We start from the raw sequence: 15,256 nt of genomic DNA on the forward strand, positions 1-15,256 counted from the left end.
GCTTAATTCATTACTACAATCCATTATCGCATCGGTAATAGTGGCATTTACAAACTTTGAAATCGTGGAACTCATAAATGCCTCGAGTATTGCCCGATCAGAATCGCTCCTTTGGAGTAACACCAACAAAGATCTACCTTTGCCCTCTTTTTCTGATGGATCATCAGGTGTTGCAGCACATTGAAATTTTGGCTCATCATCTTCAGTTTCATTAGACACATTAGACGCTTTAAACGTGCATGCATCGTTCCTTTTCAATGACGTCACATCCATTGGTGTCAACTTCACAGCTGTCTCCTGTGTACGTAATCTCTGACCATTGACAGTCACTGCCTCGATCAAACAACTCATCACAATCCGAACGACACTCTCGATTGCGATAGCCACTTGCTGTTGAGCTTCCACGTAATGTATTACACGATGCATTATAGCCGCAGCTGGTAAGATATAATGCAATTGCTTCATTCTTAAGTGCCGCCGCACATATGACTGAATTTTTGCTGCCGCTTTACATTCCCTGTATCGTATTAGTCTAGCAAAAAACACACGCCCAAATGACTGAAGCACCACCAGTCGAATCTTTTTGATTGCGGATCTAACATGCTCGATTCGACATCGCCCCGCTCTTTGAAGCTGTACCACTGATGCCAGAGCCAAAGTCCTATGCGCCCGTGCAAGCCTTCCTCTCCATACAGCTTGGGTTTGCCGAATGAGATAGAGAGTTCGCTCATACTGAGATTTTTGATTTTGCATGCGCCTTACGCTTTGTATTAGAGTCGCTGCATTTGTCTTCCGTTGAAGTGCTCGATGACGAACCAACGCTTTAGTCCAGAGACTCTACAATATGAAGTGTTTCATGTGAATTTCTATATACTTTCTTTTCAAAATCTCAGCCACATACCTGTATCTTTAAAGCAGCTCGCCGACGCCGCCCGTAAGCTCGAGCTTCCTCAAGAACCCGCTCCTTGTGCAAACTATACCTTACCCTCAATGCGTGCGAATACAAACGATCTGGTGCTGTCTGTATATTTGAACTCCTTGTAGCTCCAGGAGGGACAGCGTAACCAGATATGTTAGTAAAAGTTTCGGGTGTAGTAAGTGGTCGCATTATGACTCGTACACGAGGTGAGTCTCTCGCTGTTGCTGACATGGAACTTGTTGGTCGTCGAGACGTCAATTGTACTGAACTACGATCTTCCGACACGGTCACAGAATTTTGATGGCCAGTCATTCGCCCTAAACGCGGACTAGTGACGTCCCGTGAGGAGTCTTCGAAATTTCTGTAAAGCCTCGACGGAGCCGGACGTTTTGTACCATAAACCGATACTGATGGTGACGTGGGACGAATTGGACCGGTCAGACGAGAAGCTTTTTGAAGCGGAGCTGATTCCACTGACGTAGCGTTTCGTTTGCTGTTTTGAAAGAGAAAGTTTTCGCGCAGAATTTTATAGGTTTCAAACATGCGAACAACGATCGGATGCGTTTGCGTCAAATGGTTTAAACCCAATTCCATTGCGCTAACAAGTGCATCTCGAGCTTGATCAGGCATGTTAAGACTTGCCCACTCGATGGCAAGGTTGTGCAATGTTGCAGTTCGTATTGTATCAAATACTTCAGTCGATTGACGATTTTTGCTTGCAATATTCTCAGTCTGCTGCTTATCAATCAGTAGAAGGCACGTCGTATACATGAAACCAGCTTTTGAATGCTCGTGCACCAATCCATATAAACACGCTTGCAAAAAGTACGTGATAGCAAACCGATCATTAGGTGCGAGCTTTTCGTTGATTCTCACTGCTTTTTGTGCCGCTTGTAAAGCTGCCTGATACTTTTTTTGCTTCCTGTAGTAGTTTGCAATATTTTGGTAAACAGCTGCTCGCTGAACGTGTTTCTTGCAATATTGGAGACCATCTCGAGCAGTCAATTCTTCTGCTTTTCGAAGCAACTATAGCATCGCACACAGACATGAACGAGGATGATTATATAAATGCACGCTCATCGAATCGTACCAAAAACGCAGTATTATCTTTCCCAGTTGCTGCTCTCTGTGCCCCGCACATGCACAGCGCCACGAGTTGCGCACAACGAATGTCATAATCACTACGTAGACGCTGGATTTCCTCTGTCATAGCACCAAATATTTCTTCACGCTTGCGTATACAACGAAGCTAAAGGTTTGCATGAATACACATGGAATTTGGCAATTGAGTAAAAAGATGCAGTACCATATACCAGCATTTTGGCTGACTGCTCATACGTATGTGTGGCGTCCATATAGCGATTGCTGATTTCGAGTTGTACTGAGAGATGATCTGTTCGCTTTATCTTATCGATAATGTTGTGATCATACATTGAAGCCTATCAACAAAACAATATTTCGTATCAAACCTTCGACTGTACTTCAGCTATAAACAAATGTACATTAATTTGTGCGTAGTGCATGCTGTCTATTCGCGGCGGACGCACAATGTGCTTGTCACCTACAAAAGTCAAAGCAACCGTATTCAAATATTTTATTTCTGTCAAACATTTCTTGCTCACCATGTACCTTCATCTGGTGCGAGCCAAATGCATCGTAGTTTTTTCTTGTCTCTCAAATCAAGAGAGTACAATGAATTTACGTCAGATCGCGCTGGAGCAACGTGACTTGTAAACATATATATGGGTGTTGCAGGACAATTTGTCGAGCCCCATGCTACATTTCGTCTGGCTGGACCATAAGATTCGTGTGTATTGATTGCTGACGAGCTTATCACAGCTGGAAGACGGTCGGATGCATAATTCTCACTAGTTGTATGGTGTGACATCGATGACTTTCAAATACACTGCTCAAATTATGCTAATGTCTAGATGCTGTTGTGAACTTTTACAAGTCGCCGGTTTCGATACCTGCGGATTCGCTTGAAACGACCATGGACATTCTCAAAGAAGAGCCCTAAAAATTGTGCTTTCATTACTACAAGATTCTAAGAATTCTTAATCAAATTTACCTCTCACCACAATCATCCAAAGCTGCTGTTATCTTGACTACAGTAACGTAACCTTTGAAGTTGTTTTCAAAGTTTATTGTAAATATTATTTAATCAATCAGCTATGTTCTAAACGCACCCTGGACTAATTCGCCAAAAATTTAAATCATTGTACGCCTCGTCAACAAAGCTTCGTGAGTGTGAATGTGCTTGCTCCTGATTTTCGATCACAATCTTACGTGAGTTTGTGCTAGATTTTCCTGATACTGACGAAATGGTTGGTATGGTGTGCTGAGCTGAAATTGGAATTTGTGTCATTGGTAAGTGATAGCACGGAAACATGGCATCCATACGACACAGCAAACTAGTGTACGACTCGTTAAAGCCCAATAGAGATCGATGGTGTAAAGTGCCGTCATGAGAATCCACGACAAAAACCTTACCGGAAAACACACCTATTTGAGTAAACACCACACTGTCGGTCTCACAGGTGCCAAATGCAGCGTAAAAAGGATTGACGTCACGTGGAAATAAAGCTCGCAAGGAATCAACTGCGAACACTATCGAGTTTTGGACACCTATCGTCTTGTTGGCAAGTAATTGGTCAGATGACACAAGAATTGGACCCATCGGAAGTGTGAGGTCGCTATTCTCGTCAGCGTTGTTGTGCAATAGTGTCTGGAGCATGTTGGCTTGCGAAAGACCGTGACAGGTAATATAGACAATGTGATAGCCGTTCTGAGCGAGCTTTGAGTAAAATTTGACCGCTCCTGAGTGCATAACAGAGCAATCTTTGCGCTTAAACATGCCGCCAGTGGCAGCACCACTAGAAATGGCTCCATCAAGCTTTGCAATAACAACTTTGGCCGTGAGTGGCCACAAATATAATTTGGCTGTCACGCGAGCCAATTCTTCCTCATCAAAAGACCGCAAAACAAACGAACATTCGTTCATACCCATTTTCAGCTCCATGTCGCGAAGCTCGTTTTGAGATGGCGTCAAACTCTTTTTCAAATAAGGTTCGCTCGTGAGGCTAGCAGTATCCTGCGTCGAACCGCCATCATCACTGTACACTTCATCTAGCGGCTCCAATGAAGAACGACAAAGTGTCAATTTCGAATGATCTGAGCCAGACAACTTAATAGTCTCCGCGTCTGAAACAACGGACTTGGTTGACGTCACAGCGGAAACAAACTTGCCTACGGGCAAATGTTGCGAGTACGGAAACAAAACCCTTGACACAAGATACGCTTGCATGTCGGCATTGTATGGCGTCACTTTTCCATTCACAAAAAATCGCAAGTTCGGATCATTCAGAATTTTTGCTGGATTTCTACGAAAAATGTCAAATGTGACGATGTGCTCAACAAATATTCGTTGCGCGTCTTCACAAGACTCAATTTGGTCAAGAAGATGACCACATAGTGATATAGATGGATGACTGTAATAGTCGACGTCATCAACCTCAGTAGATTCAATATCTACGGCGTCGAAATAAACGGAGGCACTTTTGACCATACTCTGTACTTCATCCACAGCTCTGTGTACACCTCGCAGGCTTGATAAAGTGCCCATATCCCACGTCAATTGATCGTTTGAAATGCTTTTCTCTACTTTCTGTTGTGCCATTTGCCCTTTGTCAGCACGTTCTTCTTCTTCCGGCTTCAAAGCCTCCGATGTAATGCAGACATCATTATTCAATGTCTCTTTCGAGTCGCCAAGATTAATGGAATTGGGTAGAGGAGAGGCGAAACAGTCCTTTTCGTCCGCGAGTTCTCCTACTTCATGGACAAAAAAAGCCTCACCAGCGTCATCAAGCTTCATTCGGATGCCATCAACAACCTCGCCGTTAACCTCCAGCGTGATCTGATGCTGATCATTCGGCTTGACTTTGCCAAAGTGAACGTGAAATGGCGAGCAGCAAAGTGACCCGTCGGGCTGCTGAACAGCCACAACATCAATGGCACCCGAGACTAAATCTTGTTGGAATACATTGCTCACGTAGTCCTTCACAGAATAAATAACATTCATCCTTTTTTAAGATCACGTTAATTCAAACTAAAAGTGCGACGCGGTAAGTTGTGGAATGGCAATGACCCAAGAAAATGTTCGTGCACCAGTTCACTGTTGTAGTGTTGTAAACGTTGAGATAGCAATAGGATAGACTACGCAGAACTTTTCCAAGTTAATGGCTTGTTTGAGGCAAATAGATAAGTGTGAGAGCTGTAGAACCTTGGACGAGACTCGATGAACCATCGTACGTAATAGTACAAGCCTAGCAAAGAAAAGGCACGAGATTCACATGCAGCTAATTTTATTGTTCTAAGGATTTAGGGGAAAAAGACTAGAATTTCGCATTTCACAAGCAAAGGATGTTATCATGACGGCTTGAATCAGGTGAGTACAGTGTCAGCTTGAAGCTACAACGGTTGTATGAATCCAAGCTTGTGAAAAACGTGATGTACTTCAACCTTTTTTTTCTCATATAAACAAACGCCTTGTAACTTAAATTCAGCTAAGAGCTCATAAGACGTTCATTGAAAGCGTAAAGTCGCTGAATGGGTACGAGACACAAGAAAGGGCGGGTGTCGAAATTACCCGCATGTATAAAATTTTCTGGTTGCGATGACACGACAAATACGTCACAAAAATCATGACACTGTTTGCTCAGCACTCCATCGTCATCGTCTTCCGATTGATGAAGTACTGTATAGTTCGTGGTTGTTGTGCAGACAATGACCCTTACGCACGAAAACTGGCTTGTTTTTTCAAATGTACTCTTCTATACCTAAGACCAACACACGGTTACAATTTTAGACTGTCTGAAGTTCTTGCTGGACAGCAAAAACTTGTTGAGGTACAGCGGAGCACATAATTAAATAGCTACGTCATTGCTCAGTAACCCCCCCCGGGCTATGAGATGGCGCGATGCTTTTCCCAATAGTTGTACCAAGTCAATCTGATTTCTTTATACTACCACCTAATCAAATCTACTTGTCCCAAAACTAATGGATTTTTGCATATATAAATATGCATATATATCAACGGCAACAATATTTGATCCAGCTGAACGAAGCCCTTCCTTCTCTTCACGCGCACCGGTGCTTCATAGTTGCTGAATTTCCATCTTGACGTCGTGATCCGCAACAAACCGGCGCGATGAGCATAAGTAAGCAAAAATATATTCAGTAATTAATATACCTAGTCCTATGTGCAAGTCATAGACCACGGCCCATGAATGTATTCACTGAGGTTCACGCTTCCTCAAGCAAGATGTTGTGTAGCAACCCTTTACACTTGGTAACATTAGTAGTCACTCTTGCACCTATGTGATAAGTAAACTTCCTGAACATACGTGATTCCGTTGGATCAGAACGATCTCGCTGATCTGAACGAGTCTTTAGAATGACTCTGATCTTAAGATGGCAAGCCTAATCAGGGATATAATATAGCAACATGGTAGTCGGTCGATCCTGTTTAATGCTAGGAAGCCTTCGAATAAAAGAAAAGTTCGTCACGTTAGGGACTCTTTCCGGGCCAGCAACTTCAGTGTTTGAGGCTCAAGGTGCAACCTTTTGAAGGGAGTGAAGCTGAAAATACTCCGGGGTCGTGAGCTGAAATTAGCCATGGAGGAAACTCCGATCACAGATGAGCGACTAGGATCGATTTGTCCCTTTCCAGCCTACATGATTGGGAAGAGAGCTGGATAAAGTGATTTCGTCTAGACGTTCTACTCTCTGGCCGTAGTTATGGAGGAGCTATTCACCGCCTTCTTCCCGGCGAAATATGAACTCTGCCAGCGTTCACTCTTTTCTGCCTTCAAGCAGGTGCGACAAAAGGAGTGCATTAAAAAGTCCTGAGAAGCAACGGGGTCCTCGATAGGAAACTCCCACTTGAACACGTTAGGGTGACGTTGAAGATGGGCGGTCTAAGAGCTGGCTCGGCTCGCACCCAGCTGTTCCGAATTTAGGCCTAGACGCTGGAGGTTGCGCTTCAGAAGCATAGCCTCAACCAAGCTCGTATCCCTTATAGAAAATACAATGACCTGCCACCTCTTGCCGGTCCAACACCAATACATCCCAAGTGGCATAGCAACATACGTTGCTATGGCTACAGCAAGCTAGGGCATATGATACGCATCTAGCGAATAAAATCAGCGATGATGTTTCCTTGCTCCCATAAAGTGGTTCCATGGATCAGGAGAAGATGCTACGATTTTGAGCTCAGGATACTCGTCTTAGCTGGAGGAGCACGGCGCTCTACTGGGTGAGACTGACTCCTGATGAGAAAGCGGAAGTGTCACGCACCGTATGGACCAAGTGCTCTCGAAGCATAATGTACCACGGAGGAAATTCAAGTGTACACGGATAAGGAGACCTCACGATCGCATCGATGATTCGAGGACTTTGCGCGCTGTAAGACGATTGCAAACACTCGCTACATGTTTGCCGATGCTTAACGCAAGAGAATAAAACCGGTTGATAGCAGTGAACCTATATGATACGAGTAGAAAGCTGAAGGACTCTAGACCCCCGAAACCGTTCTTGGTCCTAGGCGTGGACAAAGACGACTTGATCCTCGATATACCGTAGCTTGAAAAAGTAGGAGCCTTGGATCGAAAGACGTAGCAAGACTATAGGTGCCGGCCACTCCGCACGCTTCGCCAGAGGATTTGCGTGTCATAATTCCACATCTACTCTGCATTAGAAGCGCACAAGGACACCAGAAGGCTCTATTAGTGACTCATTATAAATGTTTTCACCATGATGTGGCTGTAAACTTAGCACGAAGTAAAAAATTTCGCCAACAGCAATAGTTGTAGAAGGAGCCAGAGATGCTCTTTTAGTGGGAAGTCAGATGTTGCACTCCGTTGCAAGTATAATATCTTCAATACCAGCCATACAGGCACAATTGCTTTGAGGCGCACTTAATGTTCTTCGAGTGGGTAATCAATCTTTACACCGAGTCAAATACTAATTAACCTGCCACGACAGTTCACACATTTTAATCTGTTGAGGGAGGCACGTTGGCTGGGTTACTGAGCTCTTACTTTATTGTGGGTATGGAAGCGACGCGACAGCTCGCTCAGACCATAACAGATAAAGTGTGTACCATATGCACTCTCTGTGTATCCGTTGAGGTGCCAAATTATGCAAATAATGGTGGCCTGCTGACGGATGAGAAGATTCTATACGTCGTACTTGAGATAACACAAGTCTTGGCTATTAACGGACCGTTTTATAGCAAAGAACTGCGGTGAAAAGCCAGTCCCAGGTCGCAGTTGAGCGAAAGTCAAAGGATTTGACCTCCTGTGTGGAAAGTGAAGCTATATTTGCATCTCCAATAACGTGACGAGTCGTCGCGACCCACCCAGTTTAAGGCATACCAGAGCGAGTCCTTGCTTGCATTCCATTGTGAAGCATCGTTAAACAAATCAACTTCATCCATGCATTCGTTAGCAAACCTTGAGGGGCCTGAAGTGACTAAGTTATCAAAGGCCGGTGAGTCTGTGGAAGTGGTGTTACTTGATAAGAAAGCCGTTTATGAAGACTTGAATAGTTTCTCTAATATTAACAAAAATATCCCGGACCTTCTGTACGCAGTAAGAGAAGTATCCAAAAGAGTCGTTGCGGTCATTGTTGTGAAGTATACAGACGCGGTGACACGAGTCCATCGCCAAAATCTACCAGATTAGAATGTTGTACGCGAAGTCATTGTTATGGGGCAATAATCAATCTCTTGTGAGCGGTGCGAGCGATAGGTAATAAGGCAAAAATTTGATGGCGCGGATGTTGGAATCATTCGCTTGTTGTTAACCTTATGGGATCTTAATCGAGCAAAACCTAACAAATTGTACTTTCTTACAACCACTGAGCAGTGCCATCGTGCCGACAGCGGAACAGGGAGAACGTGTTGTCCAACAGTATGTTCGGGTTCATGCGCTCGATCACATAGATGTATACTTTCAGATTTCGATGCGGGGTCTGACATTCCGCTCATATTGCTCTCCACCCCATCGATAGCCCAAGAATGTGTTAGAATATATTTTACAGTGCGGCAGCACCTGAGAAAGGCTAGTGATGCTGAGAGCTCCTCAAAGCCCCAGCAATCTCCAGTAGCTTACCAAACGGCTGGCTAGGCCCTGAGGGATGCTCACACAGATCTACTGCGCATTCTACTCGTTATGCATTCGGCTAAGAGATACAGTTTAAACACCTTCGGCGAGTGTTTAAGGTTATAAAAGTGAAGAGCCCTGACAAGTGCGTCTTCGGCGCAAATGAGTTTCAGACCTTTGATTTTGTAAGGAACAAGGTAGTCCCAACAGGCCCCGATAGGTCAAAGGGCTTTAGTGCATGCGCCCTAACCCGATACACGTCACATTTTGCGCAGCTATTTGGTGTGATAGACTTCTAACGGTAGCGATCCGCAAGCCATGCGATACCGACTCCTACCATCTCACCCGAGGGCATCACTAAGTGATAACACACTTCTTTCCAATGAGTAATTTGCATATGCCGTTGCCCAGCCAGGGTATTGTAGCGATTTCCCCACGACAATCTCGAAGGATGAACTGCAAGCATCCAACTTCAGTCTATATTAGTAGAATTTAACCCTTAGTCCCTGACCATTGCATGCATCACCAGACCCATCCCAATTTTTGATTGTAGAAGGACTCGCCTCCAACTTGGCTGTGCAGTATCGTAACCACTCCGGCCAGAACGCCGAGTGGGATTTTTGATGTCTTGACTCCTATCTGGGAGATTGTACTTGCCCCTCCTATACTTAAAGTTTGTATGGGCTTCAATTTTTGCTCGATTATAAGGTAGCTAGGCATTTTGCCGAATCTTTAGTGTAATGAAACTTATTTCTCTAGACCGCTCCCAAAAGGATGGCTACAATTAGCCAACTACCTGCACAAGTTGGATACAGATTGCACGCGGATGCAAGCGCCTGTCAAATTTGTCGAAAAGGGACGTAGGGTGGAGAAGTTATGGCTCACTGGAAGGAGTCTCTTGCTTGGAAGTCTTGCATGATATTAGATTGGTAACTAGATCAAGAGTACACCCACGAGGCTCTTGTTCAATGTTAGATCGACCATTCTGTCTAAGAAAGCTGTCGCATATACTCTGACATGACCACGTGCATAAATCGCTTTTTAACAACGCTCTTGCCGCAACTCGTGCGTGGAGTATGTGGCAAGCAATTCTTGACTAGTCAAATGTCAGGCATGTACAAGAGAGCTATGTTGCATCCACGCGGCAAAGTTTGAGAAGGTGGATTGTAGAACAAGGAGATAACACTCGCAGGTTGTGGCATAGCATGTTCTAATATATAATGGCCACCTCGTGGCAGTTTCGAATACCAAATCAAGCTAAATAGCATGATCTAATTGAATGATGGCTAGGTAGGATAACCAGCGTCAGATGTAGCATTTTGCTTGTCATTCTCACCACACCCTCATGCCACTTTCACCAAAATTTGGCTTTGCCAAGAAACATCGGCAGATAAGTCAATCCCTTTTTTTGTTATTGTGCTGGTTTAAACGTGGCGATGATTGCTAGTAGGATCTAGCTGACAGGGCTGACATTAAAATAAAGACGCAGCAATATTTCGATCAAATTGCCGACACCATGTCCACAGACTAGCTCAGTATCACCGCCTGGATCTTACTTACCACAAGCAAACTTCATACTCTTATGATTATGCATTATGTGAGCCCCGAAGAAGCGGAGATCGATCATAACCATCGATGCGTTGTATATTTGCGACACAACTATCGAGCAAAACCAGGGAAGGTCGAGAATTAAAATCTCAGCCTCTTTGCAAAGCGTAAAGAATACAGCTAAATACTTTTATTTCGACATTAGCGTATTTTATAGCAAGAATGATATTTTTATCGGTGCCAAAGCAGTAGCACAATGCCTTTTCACCACGAGGTCATCTCATCGGATCCAAATTTGCGGCATAAAGTTCGATTAACTGCTCTGTTTTCCAAAACGCCATGAAATAGCAGCGACGTTGGACTTCAGGGCACGAGGATGCTAGAGGCTCATATACCGGGGCTTTGTCAACAAAGAGCGCAGTTTCGTGAGCGATCCATCCTTATATGTCGACGATGTCATCGCTGCTTCTGGAAGCTCGAATTTGTATGTCTTGAAGCTGGTGTGAATGATAGCCACTAGCGTCGTGAGATCCATTTTTTGGTCGCCACCAATACCAGCCTATATTATTGTTTGTGAGCGCACCCGTTGCTATGTAAACTTCGACAAAGGCTATATAGACATCGTAGTTTCGTGAACGATCTATCCTAATATGTCGACGACGTCATCGTTGCTTCTGAAAGCTCGGATTTGTATGTTTTGAAGCTGGTGTGAATGATAGCCACTAGCGTCGTGAGATCCATATTCTGGTTGCCACCAATACCAGCCTATATTATTGTTTGTGAGCGCACCCGTTGCTATGTAAACTTCGACTAAGGCTATAGAGACAAACGTTTTCATTTAATTTTTTTGTCGCTATAAGTGTAATGGGGCAGCTGTTTACACGCACGCTTAATGAAGCGCTACCTTAAGGATTGTTACTGCCGCGTGGCAGTCGTACGCGCCCTTTCAGCACAACCGTGTGTGGAACTCTTGATCAATGAAGACTGAATATATTATAGGTGCTTTTATCCTAACTTAAACTAAAATAAGAACAGATGTACCTAATTGTAACCTCCTACTTATTCGCGTCGTGCACACTAAGCTGATCAGTAGCTAAGTGTGTACCACACAAATTGTGTAATGAGCCCCTGCCCCATCACACCACTCCCTATCCAAAACGGGATATGCACATATTCGAGAAAACACATATAAGAAGAACTTGTATCACTAGGGACTAGAGCAGAGCGAGAGGCATCCGTTCGGAAACAACACAGAAAGGCTCCTTCCAAGCCTGGAGACAGCGACAGCGACATGCCGTGGCAGAGATGCAAACGCCCCAAGCTGTCAAGCTTACCGAGGAGCGACGTCAGCGTCAAGCGGAGTTGCCGGTACAACCAATGTAACTGGAAACGAGGGCGCCCTCAAAGTTGAACGGCGACACAGTCCACAACAATTTTGTTTGATCTTCTCCACAAGTTGGAAAGCTGAAACAACCACCACAAATATTTCGAGTCGAGCGACAACCATATATTGGCAGACGACCATGAAGAGGAAGTGCTTCCTCCACCTCGTGTTGCCGAAGAAAAAGACTTCCAAGAGTCAGTGACTGCGTCTACCTACACCTCTAATGAGTACGCCAGCAACAACGACGCCAGCAGCCCGTGCCACACGCGGTGAACACGCTTCGCAACCACTGTGGCACATTCCACACCTTCCAAAGACCAGTGCTGGTATGGAGATCAAATAAAAAAACCTGAGATGCCGTTGGACGCCAAGCGATGAGTTAAAATTCTTCTCTCATTTGGCTCCTAGTGGAGCCAGTGGGGTTTGCAATCTCCCACTTATGGACTGCGTCACGGCAATCAGCAAGGACTTGCGAATGCGGCTACATAAGCTTGCCGAATCCGGATAGCCAAGCCATTTCTCAAGGAGCTGTAGCTCACCGTGGTGTCGACGTGCCGACACAATCTTTTCCATATGGAAGCGGGCAACCCCGCCTTTGTCTACCACCGGCAACGGAATCCTTGGTGGTTGAATTATCGACCGCGGTGTTGTCGATGGCGTTTTCGTCTGTGCTACACTCGTAGAAAAAAAGAGGCACGTTACGATGCGTCCGAACGAGGTCGTTTGTGCTCTCGGATGCAAATGCGAATGCGATCGCTAAGATGGGCCGTTAAATATCGAAGGAGACAGAATTCCTGGCAACTAAAGTTCGACATATGGAGGTGAATGCTCACGCATCAGCGTCTGCTCTATGGTCGGAAACCATCAATCCTTGGCTCAAGTGGTTTATTGCTTTGCCTACGACCGGGACCTTATCCGATGCCCATATGATCCGAATCAAGGAGGCCGGAGATAGATTACTAAAGTAGACGAGCAATCACCCCCTCCTGTGGTGTTACCGCCTCGTCAACCCGCACCAGATTGGGCGTGTTATGGTTGGGTATTGACCAGAGAAACACATAGTGTAACGAGGATCCCGGTCCTAAAATGGATCGGATATCCTCCAGCATCCCGCGCTAATGAAACCTTATTCCTAGTGTGTGAATTCTGGTAGCTTTAATCTCTTTGTGGACGGTAACCGCTCCGCTCCAAGCGGAGAGTTATCGTCTTTGTAACGGAGTTCATTAACTGTCGTGGCACGAAGTGCTCTTGGGTTTCAACAACGCGTTCGTCCTCGTTCAAGATCTCCGTCACCGGACAACGATCAACCTTTTTCGTACAATCCATACAACAACAGCAGCCGATAGCATATGGCTTGAGTAAGCCGACAAAATACGTTAGATGGATACGAATCCAGCTCGGTAAGTCCAATGTGTATGCATTTCGGCATGTTATAAAATCTTGACTAGACCAAAGTATTGTGGAAGGAGCTTGGCATATCCTAGACTAGAGATGGCAGCGTCAGTCATGTTCTTGGTACTGACCAGTACATAATCATCTTCATTGTTTTCCACGACCATGCGTATCAGCAATAGATTTATGTAAATCTTGCGCTTCCGCCATAGCATCACATACGCGTGATACAAAATTTGATCTTTTGGCCACGATCACGTCAATACTTTGAAGAATTTAACGCTTGTTTATCGTAGTGAGGTGAGGTTGAGAGGTAAACGCTTGCCGACCTCCCCTCACCACAATTTTGGGTGTCCCCTATAAGACAAAGAGGCAATGCTGGATGACGAAGGCCGACAAATTCAAATGGTGTAATGCCAGTCGATGCATGACCGCATTGTTGATGGCAAATTTGACCATCAGGATCATATCACTCCATAACATAGAGTGATATGCTTTTGACGCATAAAAATTGCGTAAAATGCTCTCTACAACGCATTTCGTGCATTCAGTTCGACCATCGGTCTCTGGATGGTTCCTGATTGACATCTTCAGGCGATGCCTAACAGACAAGATCATCTAAAAATTCGCTGAAAAGCCCGTAATTGCCCCTGGGAATGCATGATGTCGAAAGTCATGATGGATAAATAACCAAGCGCTCTGTCCCCGAGTACCAGAATCAACCGTTGTTGCGAGGTGCGCCATCCTGCTTAAACAGTCTACAATACCAAAACACCATTCATCAGGGGTAACCCAAAGAAAAAGTCAGACCGACAGACTGCCAGTAATCCGCTGGTACTCGCAGACACTGCAATGGAGCCTGGCTTTGTGGGGAGGGCTTCACGTGCTGACATACGTCACACGTACTTTAGTAGCCTACAGTGGTGTGCAAGCGCTACGTAAGTCTTTTCTCGACTGAAATGACCTGCGATAGGAGTATCGTGTACTTCATACACCAACTTGTGCTTCAGGTCATCTCCTTCATGTACTTGGTAGTACAAAAATCCGTCCTCGAGGGAGTATCAATGAGTTCGGACAAGAACTCGTAGGGATAATGTCGATAAGACTGAATTATCTACGGTCGACAACCACTCAAAAATAACAACACAAGCTGGTTCGTCTGGACACTCTTGTCGTATCATGTCGACACGCTGGAAGTACACGAATAATTTGTGATCGGGACGCCGATATAAAACATCCACTAAGACATTCAGTTTGCATGACTGATAAGCCACCGTTAGGTTTTATTATGCAAAGAACGACAATCAATGGGCCGTCCGTTGTTACATAGGTAGGCGTTTGAGTCGCTGTGTACAACGATGCGTGGTCGGTAAAAACGACGAATGGCTTGGAGCCCACGAGTTAGACTCTAAATTTTACCAAAGCATATTTTACTGCTTACATTCTTTGTCGTGAATGGAAAATTCCGTTTTAGCTGCCTTCAGCCCTCATGATCGATATGACATGACATTTTTCTTACATTAACATCTTACTGCAGTAATGCAAATCCGACCGCATGGTCGGAAGCGTCGCACACAACACTGTACGGCAAATTGTCATTTGTTAATACCAGTATAGGCGCTGCCTGCAAGCTGTGCTTGATATCGTCGAAGGCGACTGCTCAGTCATTTGTCTAAAACCAACTTGATCTTTCAGCAACTAGTTCGATAACGGGCTTGCCATGTCGGTATCATTTTTGGTGTATCAATGGAAATATTTGGCCAAACCCAGCCATTTCCTTGGATTCTTCTGGTTAGCTAACATGAGATCACTTTGATCTTTGCTGAGTCTGCCCGAACACCGTCGATG

The 15,256-nt window shown here is 44.8% G+C and overlaps 5 protein-coding genes across 5 annotated transcripts; 2 read left to right on the forward strand and 3 right to left on the reverse strand.

Moving 5' to 3' along the window:
• Positions 1 to 2: 2 nt before the first annotated feature.
• PHALS_04688 (Tetratricopeptide repeat-containing domain) lies at positions 3 to 2,807 on the reverse strand (the record flags this gene model as incomplete). The annotated part of the gene is made up of 8 exons (XM_024722551.1): positions 3 to 13; positions 138 to 517; positions 734 to 837; positions 902 to 1,945; positions 2,010 to 2,168; positions 2,233 to 2,358; positions 2,422 to 2,480; positions 2,549 to 2,807. The coding sequence occupies 8 exons, from the start codon at positions 2,805 to 2,807 to the stop codon at positions 3 to 5; spliced, it is 2,142 nt and encodes a 713-aa protein (XP_024573616.1).
• Positions 2,808 to 3,098: 291 nt separating this feature from the next.
• PHALS_04689 (Protein involved in plasmid maintenance/nuclear protein involved in lipid metabolism) lies at positions 3,099 to 5,000 on the reverse strand (the record flags this gene model as incomplete). The annotated part of the gene is made up of 1 exon (XM_024722552.1): positions 3,099 to 5,000. One exon carries the CDS (start codon positions 4,998 to 5,000, stop codon positions 3,099 to 3,101), a length of 1,902 nt encoding a protein of 633 aa, XP_024573617.1.
• Positions 5,001 to 6,718: 1,718 nt separating this feature from the next.
• On the forward strand, positions 6,719 to 6,974 carry PHALS_04690 (uncharacterized protein; the record flags this gene model as incomplete). The annotated part of the gene is made up of 2 exons (XM_024722553.1): positions 6,719 to 6,796; positions 6,876 to 6,974. 2 exons carry the CDS (start codon positions 6,719 to 6,721, stop codon positions 6,972 to 6,974), a joined length of 177 nt encoding a protein of 58 aa, XP_024573618.1.
• Positions 6,975 to 8,660: 1,686 nt separating this feature from the next.
• Positions 8,661 to 8,969, reverse strand: PHALS_04691 (uncharacterized protein; the record flags this gene model as incomplete). Its single annotated transcript, XM_024722554.1, has 1 exon — positions 8,661 to 8,969. One exon carries the CDS (start codon positions 8,967 to 8,969, stop codon positions 8,661 to 8,663), a length of 309 nt encoding a protein of 102 aa, XP_024573619.1.
• A 3,270-nt stretch (positions 8,970 to 12,239) lies between these two features.
• On the forward strand, positions 12,240 to 12,699 carry PHALS_04692 (uncharacterized protein; the record flags this gene model as incomplete). The annotated part of the gene is made up of 2 exons (XM_024722555.1): positions 12,240 to 12,342; positions 12,425 to 12,699. The coding sequence occupies 2 exons, from the start codon at positions 12,240 to 12,242 to the stop codon at positions 12,697 to 12,699; spliced, it is 378 nt and encodes a 125-aa protein (XP_024573620.1).
• Between the last annotated feature and the right edge of the window lie 2,557 nt (positions 12,700 to 15,256).

The sequence above is a fragment of the Plasmopara halstedii genome (assembly GCF_900000015.1).
Source record: "Plasmopara halstedii genome assembly, contig: Scaffold_262, whole genome shotgun sequence".
Taxonomy (NCBI): Eukaryota; Oomycota; class Peronosporomycetes; order Peronosporales; family Peronosporaceae; genus Plasmopara; species Plasmopara halstedii.